Raw genomic sequence first — 13801 nt, 5'->3', positions numbered from 1 at the left:
AGCGGCAGGGGGCGCGTGAGAAGTCGGATGACCGGGTCCTCGAACGCACCAAGCTGCCTGCTGGCGACCAAGGGGGAGCTGAGGGGTGTAAGGCTATACAGGGTCACACCCGCCAGACATGGGACCCAGGAACAGATGAAATTGCTCTCTCTTTGAAGTGTGGGTACCGCTTGCTCCGCTTTTTTTTTTTTTTTTTTTAGGGAGCCAGCGGCGGAACAGACACACACACAAACAAAGGCTCCACCCGGCCCTCACCCGGGGGGAGGGAGTGATCGTGCCACTCCAAGAGCATCTCATCCATTCCTGGGCGGCCCGCTCCGGAATGCTTTCGCTGTCGCTTGCCACCTGGCTTGGCAGCGCCTGGAGGGGGCTGGGCGTCTCTACTGCGGCCGGCTCCATGCTGAGGCCTGGGTGGAGGCTGCTGCGGAGGGCCAGCAGGAGCGGCTGCCGGGGAACGCCCACGGCGACGAGCAGGCGGAGGAGCTGCCACCGGCGGCGGTTGGAGGCAGAAGCTGGCCACCGGGGCAGGATGTGCCTGATGACCTCCGTCTGCGCTTGAGCGGCAGAGAACTGTTGGATGCATTGTCTCCCGGAGGGAGACAATGCAGCCGAGTCATCATCTCTAGAAGTCAGCTCACCCTCCGATGCTGCAATCGGCGTCCTGTCCTCCAGGGGAGCCCCGAGTGAAACCGCTGGCCCACCCATTACAGATGGACCAGCAGACAACACAGGAGGCTCCAGTGGTTGCAGTGGAAGGGAGGAGTGAGGAGCCCACAGGGAATGGTTACTGGGCGGGACATCCAACACTATCCTCCGGTCACCCATCCCACACAGCACCCGAGGGTGGGGCATGGTAATGGGGACTCGCTCTCCGCGAACGTAGGCGAGTCTCGCCCTCAACACTGCGACAGTCATGTTCCCACAGTGAAAACATGAGCTGTCCACAAAAGCTGTCACAGCGTGCTGTAAGCCCAAACACGTGACACAACAGTTGTGACCATCAGAGAGAGACAGGGAACGACCGCACCCAGAAACGCACGGGCGGAATGACATCTTGAAAAAGACGCAAACGCACCCGTTTTGCTCTTTCAGAAACACTGAACAGAGAACTGAAACAGTGAAGCACTCACTTTTCCGCCCTCTAACCAGCCATCAACACACACAAACATTTAGAAATTTGTTGCTGTTAAAACAGCAGTTGAGAGCTCATAGCTCGCGATCACCGCTGCACTCGCGCTGTAGAACACCAGCACTGGGAGAGTCTTCCTGAAGAACACCGACACACTCGCTCGTTGTAGACAACAGCACTCTCAGAGACATCAAACGATCGGCTCCGAAGCAAAAGGCAACTAGTGCGTGCATCCACTTCCGTATTTATACCCGCGCCGCGGGGGCGGAGTGTGTGATGCGAATCACACACGCCAATTACATTGGCTCGTTCAATAGTACTCGAAGAAGACAGGCTCTCTAGCGAGATCCCAATTCAGTCGACCATCGACTACGTCTGACGTTATCGACTGAAAGGGAACCAGTGTTACTCGTTGCCCTTTATGCAATTACACCTGTTAGAACCTGAGGAAAGCTTAAAGTCCCCCTGTAGTCAATAATTGTATCCCTTAAAACTCCGTCTGCCGGAAGCTAGTTATTTTAGTCGATAAAGTTTTAAATATGGATATTTTTCTTACACGAACGCATCGCTTCACTTAAGAAGGCTTTTATTAACCCCCCCAGAGCAGTGTGGAGCACTTTTATCATGGATAGATGCACTTTGATGGACTTCAAACTGTATAGAGCCATTCACTGCCATTATAAAGCTGGGAAGCCAGGACATTTTTTAATATAACTCCGATTGTATTCGTCTGTAAGAAGAATATCATATACACCTAGGATGACTTGACGGTGAGTAAATCATTGGCTTACTTTCATTTTTCGGTGAACTATCCCTTTAAAGCATATTAAAAACACCTCATAGACATATAAACAACATTAACAGCTTGATTTTCACCACAGGGGGACTTTAACAACATTGTGACCTGTTGGCTTACAGTGAATAAATAAAAAAAATGATGAAATGAAAAATGAAATTCATTCACTCAAATTTAGCTTAAGTGTCCAAAGTAACAGATACATCCAGATAAATGTCCAGTTTAATATAATATTAGGGCCATATGGTAGCAGTCTTCTAGCCTCCTCCTTCCTCTCTGTTCCATTGATTGCTCCAGTAGAATCAAACATATCTCTTCTGGTGGGGATAAAAATGCCATTTCTAAAAGTAAATATTACTGCTGTGTTGATTTTACCTGTTACAATTCATATTTATAATAAATATTTATTCACGAACAAACAAATCTGATAACATTTTTAATGCAGGAGGTTTTTAAAACTAAGAATAAATTATTCAGTAATTGCAGAAAGTAAATTGCAGTATTTTCTGGCTCTGTGCTCCCGGAGCTGCCCCCCTCCTTTTTTTAGGATTGACGGACAATGTAACCACAGGAACTGTGTATCTCTATCATGGTTCAGAAGGAGTTCATTGCTTCTTGGTAAGGATTTTTCTTGCAGTTGCTGTTCTATTTTCAGGCTTTGATTGCTGATCTATTTTCTACTAGAAAAGAGCGCATTTCCATGTCAGCCTTTTTTACTTTCCTATTTAAGTAACAGCTATACAAGACATTTAGGGTTCTGGGATAAAGTTTTAAGGGCCCTATTTTAACGATCTGAAACACAAGTATCAAACTCAAAACCAAGTAACTTCGTGGGCGGTCGCCGGGCGCTGTTGCTATTATACCGGCGGGATAAATGAGTCTTGCGCCCGACGCAAATCTAAAATGGGTTGGTCTGAAGTAGCTACTAGGGATGGGCGTATCGATACAAAGTATCGATATATCGATACTGACGGCGAGTATCAAAAGTATCGATACTCAAATAAAAATATCGATATTACAGTTTTTTACATTTTGTTTATTTGACAAGAAGTTTAATGCGTACAATATTCATTGAATTGGATGAATAACCTGTTTAGTAAATAATTGTTTAGTATAACTATTTTCCTGCTTATCTGAACACACGCAAATGCTGCAAGTCAGAAGCAATCAATCGCAGAGAGCGTTCACACACTGCCGACAATGCATTCAAACAGGGCAGTGTTTCCCAAAAGTATCACAAGAAACTATTGATGCTTTGGGAAACGCAGCCCAGAACTAAGCTTAACAGAAGACAGAAAAACATCATATGTTTGAGCTATTTCACAATAAACTAAGTTAAATTGTTGCCTACATAGTTTGTGCAAATAAATAATTTTTTGAATGTTAAAAGTTCTATTCGGTAACTAATTTTAATATAAATCATACACTGTCAGAATAAAAAGGTTGCATTTTATGGGTGCAACAGCCGGTCACTGGTAGTCCCCTATGAAAATTAACATTAAAATGATCATAGTTCAACTAGGCCTATAATATTTTGTAGATTTCCATGGTTACCACTACAAGTAAACATTGTAACCACGTGTAAATAAAAATATAATCTAACAAATTCCAATTAAGGCGTATTGATTGTTAAATTGCCTCTAAAATAGAATGTTAAGTCGGTATCATTACCCATTTTAATCTTAGTAATTCAATAATATAAGAAATTTTCAAATTTAAAAGTTCAGTTTAGAAGTATAGGTATCGGTATCAATATCGGCGATACTGGCCTCGAAAGTATCGGTATCGTATCGAAAAAAAAAAAAAGTGGTATCGCCCATCCCTAGTAGCTACATTACTCATAGGTGTGGTTTGGGCGTAACGTGAAATAAACCAATCAGAGCATCATCTCACATTCCCTTTAAGAGCAGGCGCGCTTGTTCCATGGCGGATTGCTATTATGATGGCGGATTTGCTAGGCGCACGCTAGGAGCGGTTTACAGCCGAAGAGATCGACGTTCTCATCAGGATCCACCCAAATTAGCTTGGGTTGAGCAGACGTATAATTCGGGTAAATGTGTAAACTAGATTTATGCCTATTTTGTCACATCTTCATGGGCACCACAATGATTTCCCTCGTGTGGTAATATTTTTCCTTGTAATTATGTATGGTTTTCATAAATGGGAACTGCTGCGTCTGTGTAAATGAGAGAAGCTAGGTGTATGTGCGTTGTGCACACGCTACATTATGGCCAAGCATGCGCCCTTAAAATAGCATCTGAATAACGCGCCACTGACTTTAGACTAGGTTTTTCCTGGTCTGTGGCGGAATTGTTTTCTGAAACTGCAAAATAGCAAAATACCAGGGAACGTTTGCGCTGGAACACACCTCCTCTTTTCGCTGAACCACCCGCGGGAGCGGAAATTCATTCCCTCATTTACCGATGTGCATCTGTGGAGGGAAAAGTCCGCTGTGCGTCGGGTGTAAAATAGGAATGATACCTGCGTCGGTGTACAAAGTCAATTGTGCTGGGTGCAAGATAGGGCCCTAAGAGCCGAAGTCAAACACAATGGAATAAAAATCCTGATAATATATCTGAAACATAATGGCTAAAAGACTGGAGTTAGAAAACATCAATATTTTGCTACATGAGCAGAAAGCAATAGTTTAAAGTGACAAACTGCTAATCAATATTAGCCTACAGTTTCAAGAACTATATAAAATATCTAAACTATTATTATAAATAATTAAATAAATAAATGTAGAAAACATTGGTGTCTTCTGATTTGGACTTCGTGTCATGCCTTAGAACACTTATTTTCTGTGGTAAAATAATGTACAACCTCTTCTGGTTTACTGCTTTAAATGATAGAGGTTTGCCTCAGCAGAAAGACTGGAAATCTCATACAAACAGATCCAACATAAAAGATCTGGGGCCTGATGTATAAACGTTGCGTACGCACAAAATGGGCATAGAAATATGCGTACGCATTTTTCCACGCACATAACGGGATTTATAAAAAATAAACTTGGCGTAAATAAGTGCGCACCGTAAGGATGCTCTTGACCGTGCGTACGCACTCTTTTAGAAGAGTATGTGTTTTGGCGACACCAACTGGCCCAAATAGCAATAACTATTTAAAATGAAAAACTTCTAAATTATCCTATTACATCACCCAATAAATCAAATTGCGTCAACCTATTACGTTTAGTGAAACTGACGCATACTGCCTATCTAAAACCGTAAATCTTCATTATAAGTCCTAATCATAAATACAGTGCATGTTCACAATAACAGTTTAAATAAATAAAAGAATGATTTAAACTTTGTTTTACTTATGATGTAAACATTTAGATTAAATAATTACATGAAATCATTACTGAGAAGTTACAACATTTTTTATATTCAATAAATAGAAATATTTGTTGTGGATGCAATGCTTTCGAACACTTTTCCTCAGGCATGCTGTGTTTTAATGTTTAACTACAGGGATAATTGCTTATCATGATAATAGCAGATTGTCTGAGAAAATAGTTTTGTGCAAATAATGCACAACAAGATCTATGTGTTTCCATTAAAAATATAAATCAATTAGAAATACTATTTGGCAAGTGGAAAATATAGTGTAAAATACATTTCAAAGAAAGTTTTTCTTAATTTGATTTATTTATTCAAAATCAAGGGAAGGATAGGCTACTAAATTTTTTTTAATGTAACTAATGTGACAGCACATCCGCATTTCATATTTTCCTAATGTCTTGTACCGTTAAACATGTTATCACGTGGATGAATAATCATATGTAAATGATATGCAGATGAGGATATGCATAGTAAAACTAGGCATTGTAAGCTCATATATGGTTATTTCGGGGAGGAGACGCATGTGCGCACAATCTTACGCTGACTGGCATTTATAAAGTGAATTCAGTGCAGATTCTGGCGTACGCACGGTTTTATAAGTCTGAATATTTTTTTGCGTACGACATTTTTGGCTTTTTGGCGCACGTACACTTTTAGTAAGGATCCTACGCACAGTTTTATACATAAGGCCCCTGTTGTGCAAATAACAACTTGCACATAAACAACACATACTGTTTTGGATGGTGCTGTCCATGGTACTGAACGACATTATACATTATTCACTCATATTGCTGAATAAGAAATAAATACATACACAAACAAATACAGATATGAGATATAAATATAAAGTTATGTATTTAAAGATGACTGAAGTTGTACAAACTCATGTGAAATAAATAGCTTTTAAAAAAAATTAAGAGACCACTGCAAAATTTTAGCAGTTTTTCTGGATGTAGTATTTATATGTATGTGCGTTTTGGAATAATATTTTTTCGTTTTATTCTATAAACAAGTGAAAACATTTGTTCCAAATTTTAAAACAAAATATTGTCAAGTAGACTACAGCAATTATTTACAGATTTATTAATGTATTAAAAAAAGTATTTATTCAATCTGTAAATTTGTGACATTATGCAAAAAGGATTAAAACAGCATTTTAATTCAGTTTTTTTGGGTACATATAATGCTACCTCTAAAATATACCTTACCAAGAGAAAATAGTCTGTCATTTTACTATAAAATTCAGTGTCATTCTCACCCCAGGACGTTATTAAAATACATCATTTAAATGAGGTTGAAATGAAAATCTAATTTTCACTGGGATGAAAATGTTCATGAAAAATTAATGACAAAAAAATACAAAATTCTCTTGAAATGCATGTTTGTCCACTGTTGGGTACTGTTAGCAGAAAAAAAACCTAGTGAGAGTGTGAAATGTGTATTTTAAGCAAGTTTATTTTAAGCAAGTTTAGTCCACAGGGCCCAAAGTGTGAAACACCCATATAGTGTGCTGAAGCAGCTGTTAAATCTGTAGTTCTGCAGTGTTTCAATGCAAGACAACAGCAGACATGTGCATACACACCTGAACCACAGCGTACTCCACAAGAGAGCCAAAACCATACAGCAAACAGGCAATCATCCAGATATCAATGGCTTTCACATAGGAGACCTTAGGAAGTTCAGATGCTAGAGATGTACACTCAGACGAGAGTGACAGAACAGACAGAATACCTAAAGAGAGAGATAGATGGGGAAAAAGAAAGACAATATTTCTCATTTGGTTGCATACATAAATCACTTCACTATGCCCTGATCTTGAGCAGATATCTTAAGTTTCCTTTAATAAAACGCTTTAATTTTAAAACTGACCTGGAATTGACAGCCATCCCTGGAATGGACAGATGAACAAATGAGAGAAAGGAATGAAGGAGAGGTGGAGCCTATGAGAGGAGGAATATGGAGAGATGAGAGAGGAAAACGGGTTGGATTTCGGGTAATCATGGGAATGACTGACGGATGAAGTTCCCAGTTCAAACATTTTTTAAATCTGTGAAACAAGTTCATGGCTATGAATCATTGTGGAAAATATTGTGATGTAGTGTGTTTAATTCAAGATTGTTTCGACAATTGCAATTAAATGCATGTGTTTTGATGGCTCCCAGTTTATTTAATCCATCTTATTTTTTGTTAAATAAAAATTAGACTCATTTTGCAATCATTGTGTACGGTTCGCTCCCCCCCTTGACCACACCATCATCCCCTAAAGATTTTTTACAATTCGTCCACTGGACACCTTTCAAGTAAGAAATTAATACTTTTATTCTGCAAGGATTTATGTAATTGATGTAAAAGATAGAAACAGATTGACAGTAAAAAAAAATCTATTTCAAATGAATGCTGTTCTTTTTCTATTAATCAAAGAATCCTGGGAAAAAAATTTGGTTGCACTTTATTTTACAGCACATGAACTTACAGTGTACTTACCTTAGAAAGTACTGGTTAATATAAGGTAACTACAGGTTAAAGGTTAAAGTTAGGTATAAGGGTAGGTTCACGGTTAGTACATATTATTACCCAGTTATTGTAATAACTATAAGAAGTACATAGCATATACATAGGGAACAGGGATGTAAAATAAAGTGCTACCAAAATGTTTTATGATGTTCAGAAATATTAAGCAACACAACTGTTTTCAGCATTGATTAAACTTATAAGAAATCTTTCTTGAGCAGCAAATCAGCATAAAATAATGATTTGTGAAGGATCATGTGACTCTGATGACTGGAGTAATGATGCTGAAATTTCAGCTTTGCCATTACAGGAATAAATTTAATTTTAAAATATATTAAAATAGAAAACTATTTTAATAAAATTAGTGTTTTACTGTATTTTTGTGAGCATAAGTGACTTCTATCAAAAACATTTAATTATTAGGAATTTCTATTACGAAAGCCTGCAGAGCTGATCACCTTGGTCACATAAAACCCCATGGCTTATAAAATCATTAAATGGGCAATGTAATGAAGAAAAGTATCTCTGATATGGGTCATCATCAACACAACAATTTCAGCTCCATTTGAAGGCTGACTCACCTAAGGGGACTCGGGCTGCACTGGCGTCTGGGTTGATCCAGAAGGACAGCCATGATAGGACGACAATGAGCAGGGTGGGAGCATAAACCCCCATCAAGTAAAAGCCCACCTGCCTCCTCAGAGTGAAGATGACCTCTACACATGTATAATAACCTATACATTTTGAGATGGGAAACAAGAGAGATGCATAAAATGATGTAAAGTTCTTGAAAACATCTTCATAATTTACTTTGCTACAATATGCTTTCTATGTATAGGTTTTATTGTTTTATCCTTGTCCCAGACTTACACTTTCAATCTTAAAACATATAAATCCTCATAAAAACACCACATTAATAATCTTAACAAAGACCAAGAGTGATAAAAAACAAACCATAGTACTTGGTTACCCAAGAGACTGCAGTAACAGTGAGGAGCTTAAGATGAAATATAAGACATGTAATACAGGTCCTTCTCAAAAAATTAGCATATTGTGATAAAGTTCATTATTTTCCATAATGTAATGATAAAAATTAAACTTTCATATATTTTAGATTCATTGCACACCAACTGAAATATTTCAGGTCTTTTATTGTTTTAATACTGATGATTTTGGCATACAGCTCATGAAAACCCAAAATTCCTATCTGCGGAAGCAGTGGACTGAGTCTGGAGTAGAAACATCCAGAGCCACCGTGCACAGGCGTGTGCAGGAAATGGGCTACAGGTGCCGCATTCCCCAGGTCAAGCCACTTTTGAACCAGAAACAGCGGCAGAAGCGCCTGACCTGGGCTACAGAGAAGCAGCACTGGACTTCAGGCATTTTGGCATTTCCTTCTCCCCAGTCTTCCTCCAGACTCTGGCACCTTGATTTCCGAATGACATGCAAAATTTGCTTTCATCCGAAAAAAGTACTTTGGACCACTGAGCAACAGTCCAGTTCTGCTTCTCTATAGCCCAGGTCAGGCGCTTCTGCCGCTGTTTCTGGTTCAAAAGTGGCTTGACCTGGGGAATGCGGCACCTGTAGCCCATTTCCTGCACACGCCTGTGCACGGTGGCTCTGGATGTTTCTACTCCAGACTCAGTCCACTGCTTCCGCAGGTCCCCCAAGGTCTGGAATCGGTACTTCTCCACAATCTTCCTCAGGGTCCGGTCACCTCTTCTCGTTGTGCAGCGTTTTTTGCCACACTTTTTCCCTCCCACAGACTTCCCACTGAGGTGCCTTGATACAGCACTCTGGGAACAGCCTATTTGTTCAGAATTTCTTTCTGTGTCTTACCCTCTTGCTTGAGAGTGTCAATAATGGCCTTCTGGACAGCAGTCAGGTCGGCAGTCTTACCCATGATTGCGGTTTTGAGTAATGAAACAGGCTGGGAGTTTTTAAAAGCCTCAGGAATCTTTTGCAGGTGTTTAGAGTTAATTAGTTGATTTAGATGATTAGGTTAATAGCTCGTTTAGAGACCCTTTTCATGATATGCTAATTTTTTGAGATAGGAATTTTGGGTTTTCATGAGCTGTATGCCAAAATCATCAGTATTAAAACAATAAAAGACCTGAAATATTTCAGTTGGTGTGCAATGAATCTAAAATATATGAAAGTTTAATTTTTATCATTACATTATGGAAAATAATGAACTTTATCACAATATGCAAATTTTTTGAGAAGGACCTGTATATGTTAAGAAAGCTCAAGGCACTGTAAGTGTAAAATGTGAACAGAATATTTGTATTGCATGCATTTCCAATCAAGATGTCATTTGTCAAAAGATTTAAAAAGTGTACAAATACTCAATTCTGTCTTTAGGATGAATTAAATACTGGCTATGAAATTAACCTTAGTTAGATAAAAGGAGTCGTATAATAAATCTGTCATTTCCACCAGAAAATAAAAAACAACAACAGCATAATTTTGTGTGAATGACATTTTATCTTGTTTAGACAAAATAACAAAAAATAAAATAGTGAGTTTGAAACATGTGTTTTCTAAAAGTCTACAGGGCTAGACGTTGCCCATAGTTTTATCATTCTGATAAACTTCACCAAATTATTGATTCAACTGATACAGATTCTTATTTCAGTGCTCATGTGTCGGTGCTGTGTATGTGAGTGTGTTTGTGTGCAACCATTTGCTGATTCCCTAAGAGGAGTTCATTATGGGATCACTATCAAATCCCTGTTGAACACTGAACATCTGTCAAAAAAACATTAAATACACTACTTCAAAAACAAATGAATGACAAAATAATATCAAACTGAATTAATAAGTGGAGCACAAGTTCCCCACATGAAATGGAGCATACTGTGAAAAAAAACCTAGAACATACTGTGCATACTGTACAGCCATACATATTTATGTTCTTTTGTCTTTAATTTAAATTATTATTCTTATAAGTTGTTGTAAGAATATGATGATAAATAACGATGATGAATATTATACAGCAACTTCAGTGATCATTGGGCATATGGACAAAAGTATCGGGACACCTGAGCATTACAACAATAGGGATTGTAATGACATCGTATTCTAAATACATAGACATGAATATGGAGTTGGTCCCCCTTTGCAGCTATAACAGCTTCCACTCTTCTGGGAAGGCTTTCTGCAAGATTTTGGAGTGTGTCTGTAACAATTCTTGCTCATTCATCCAGTAGAGCATTTGTGAGGTGAGGCACTGATGTTGGATGAGAAGGGCTTGCAATCTCTGTTCCAGTTCATCCCAAAGGTACTGATGTGGTCAAGGTCAGGGCTCTGTGAGGGCCACAAAAATAAGGGGTTTTGCCAAGAGCATTACTGAAACTGCCAGGTGCATTTCTCAACACTCTGAAGTTGGAACATGAATTGATCACCACATGATACACTTTCCAGAATGTTGTCAAAAGCTCTTCCCAATGTTGTCTGTTTTTTTCTTTTAACCTTTAATAGTCACCTCAAAAAATATTCACAGTGGAAGAAACTTTAGCAACGGTGCAGTGAGTTCAAATTAATTATGTTTACAACAGGATCAGAATACAGATAAAGTTGTAGAATAATATATGACAGATTGCTCTGATTTATTAGCATTACTAAAGACATTCATTACCTATATGTAATAGATAACACAGACACTCCTGATTACCCTTAGAAGCACAATCTCTAGTGTTCATTTTAAAGCCGTATCATCAATCATACAAATGAAGAAAAGAACAGTGCATTTAGAAACACAGGGCTGAATTGCTGACTTGTACATCATGTGGCGATATTATCATCACTGTGAAAATATAAAAATAATCTGAAGTAGCACAACAAGTTTTGAGCTAAGAGTGACAGTGTTCCTTTAAAATAGTTAAAGAGATCATAAAGACCAGACAGATGTTTTTATTTGATGATAAGCAATGACGATGAATAATATACAGCAACTTTAGTGATCATTGGGCTTATTACATGACCGCGGGAACTAGAGGTGCGTAGGGTGCTGCTTCAGCTGTTTCACCACATTGCTGGAATTTAAGATGACACCGTTTTTTCACTTTTATTCTTAAAATTACTCTAAAGATCATTTTGTTTATATATGTTGTCGAATATGTTTTATTGACTTTGAAAAATTAATTTAGGCTATTTCAAAAGCCAATCTCGTATGGAGTGAGTAATGTGACTACACTGGTTGAGGACCAGCATGTCTCAGAATTCATTTGACACTTATGCATGTTCACGCAGATATCGGTGAAAAACAAAATATAGAGATCTTGATTAAAGCATTCATTGGCATCAGGGGCCGTTCACACTGAATCGTTTTTCCATTCCTCTGTGCTACTTTTTTTACATTGCTTTTCTATGTAAAACATACTAGACGGACGTGTTCAACTGTTGTGCTCGCGTCTTTTGCAGCGTCTCGGGCATGACACAGCGTTCTAAAAACGTGGCGCTCAAGTTAAAATAAGTTCAACTTCTAAAAAACGTATCTCGAGACCTTGTGTTTTTCCCTCATTCCAATGCCCGTGTCTTGCGTTTTTGCTTTGAAAGTTTTTGCTTTTTGTGTGAACCAGCACCAACTCCTGAGCGACAAACTTGTAGCAAAATAGCTCAAGGGAAATATGAATAATTAAATATAACTCGTTATAATTAGGGACTCCAGTAATATATTAGGAACTCCAGTATATGAGCTTGAAACACAAACAACTTTACATGTAACATGAACAAGACTTTATTAACTCGACTAAACATGTACAGTAGACTAATTAACACACACACACACACCTTTTCGGTCTTTTAGTGGTCTTTTAGTTGTTCCGGTAACGCGCCTGAAAACTATGGGTGACAGGGCGTTTTCTTCGGTTGCCCCAAAGGTATGGAATTCACTGCCCTCACAAATTAGAAGTGCTCCATCTCTGAAATTGTTTAAGTCATCCCTTAAAACTTATTATTTTAAAGAAGCTTTTGGGTGAAACGTGATTGTTGTGGTTCTCCATGTAATATATTTTACGGTTTTGTTTAACTTATGTTTTGTTTATTGATTTTAAATGTTTTTTTTTTTAGATTTATAACATTGTTTGTATACATGCACTGTTTGTATGTCATGCTTATTTTATCTATTGTCTATGTTAAGCGCTCTGAGAATTGACTTTTAAAAGCGCTATACAAAATAAAGTTATTATTATTATTATTATTACACCTACATGCATAAATTTTAACAATGGAAAGAGAGCTGAAGAAGAATACAGGAAAGCAATAAGTTATAGCATAGTTTGAAATTCAGCAGATACAGCCTTGAGCAAACCATCAGTTTCTTAGTCCTAACACTTTTCTTTAAAAGGGGTAGGGATACTTAATGTATCAAATAATGAGGCTAAGGGTATGTTCACACTTGGCATGTTTGGTTCGTTTATAACGAACCCTGGTGCCATTGCTCTGTTAGGTATCAACATATAATGTAAATGATCACTCAGGTCATAAAAACAGAAACTCATAGATGGTACACGTGTGATCTTGATTACAGTAAGTAAGGCTAAAACATTCATTCAAAGAGTTTCGATTAATACATAGGCAAAAACACTATAACGAAACATATGATTGCATAGGAAAATTGGATACATGATTGTACATATCTCAAGTAATTATATATAGAGGGTATATAGGGATGCAGTGATTAATTGATTTCATGATTAACCGCAATTTAAAATGTCACAGTTAATTAATCGTAAAGGCTCCTCTGCACCAAGTGTTTCAGTTGCATGGAACGGAACTGATGCAACTTGCACAAACCGAAAACAAAGTTTTCGGTTTGTGGGACTCCCACAAAATAGAAATATCAAAAAATAAAACATCTAAAAACAAATAAATTGTTATTCATATTGCACAAAAGCAACGAGAACAACTGAAATAAATAAAAACGATTTATAGGGCAAGCATAGGCAGAGTTTCTATTTATAAAATGTTTTTTTGCAGCGGTGTGCAACAAAGCCAATCACAGACATATGTGTTGATTTC

General features: G+C 38.0%; 1 protein-coding gene across 3 annotated transcripts in view; it reads right to left on the bottom strand.

Annotated features, from left to right (window-relative positions):
• Window positions 1-13801, bottom strand: part of glrba (glycine receptor, beta a) — a 41641-nt gene that overhangs the window by 7248 nt on the left and 20592 nt on the right. For all 3 annotated transcript variants that reach the window (XM_077204292.1, XM_077204286.1, XM_077204296.1), the window contains 2 exons: window positions 8359-8511; window positions 6849-6997 (listed from right to left, as the gene is read on the bottom strand). In XM_077204292.1, the coding sequence (XP_077060407.1) occupies window positions 6849-6997; window positions 8359-8511 (302 nt within the window). The remainder of the gene's footprint in view (window positions 1-6848; window positions 6998-8358; window positions 8512-13801) is intronic.

Source organism: Siphateles boraxobius, unplaced genomic scaffold (genome assembly GCF_051911475.1).
Source record: "Siphateles boraxobius isolate OS27281-9 unplaced genomic scaffold, OSU_SipBor_1 119, whole genome shotgun sequence".
Taxonomy (NCBI): Eukaryota; Metazoa; Chordata; class Actinopteri; order Cypriniformes; family Leuciscidae; genus Siphateles; species Siphateles boraxobius.
This window is presented reverse-complemented; position numbering and strand designations above follow the sequence as displayed.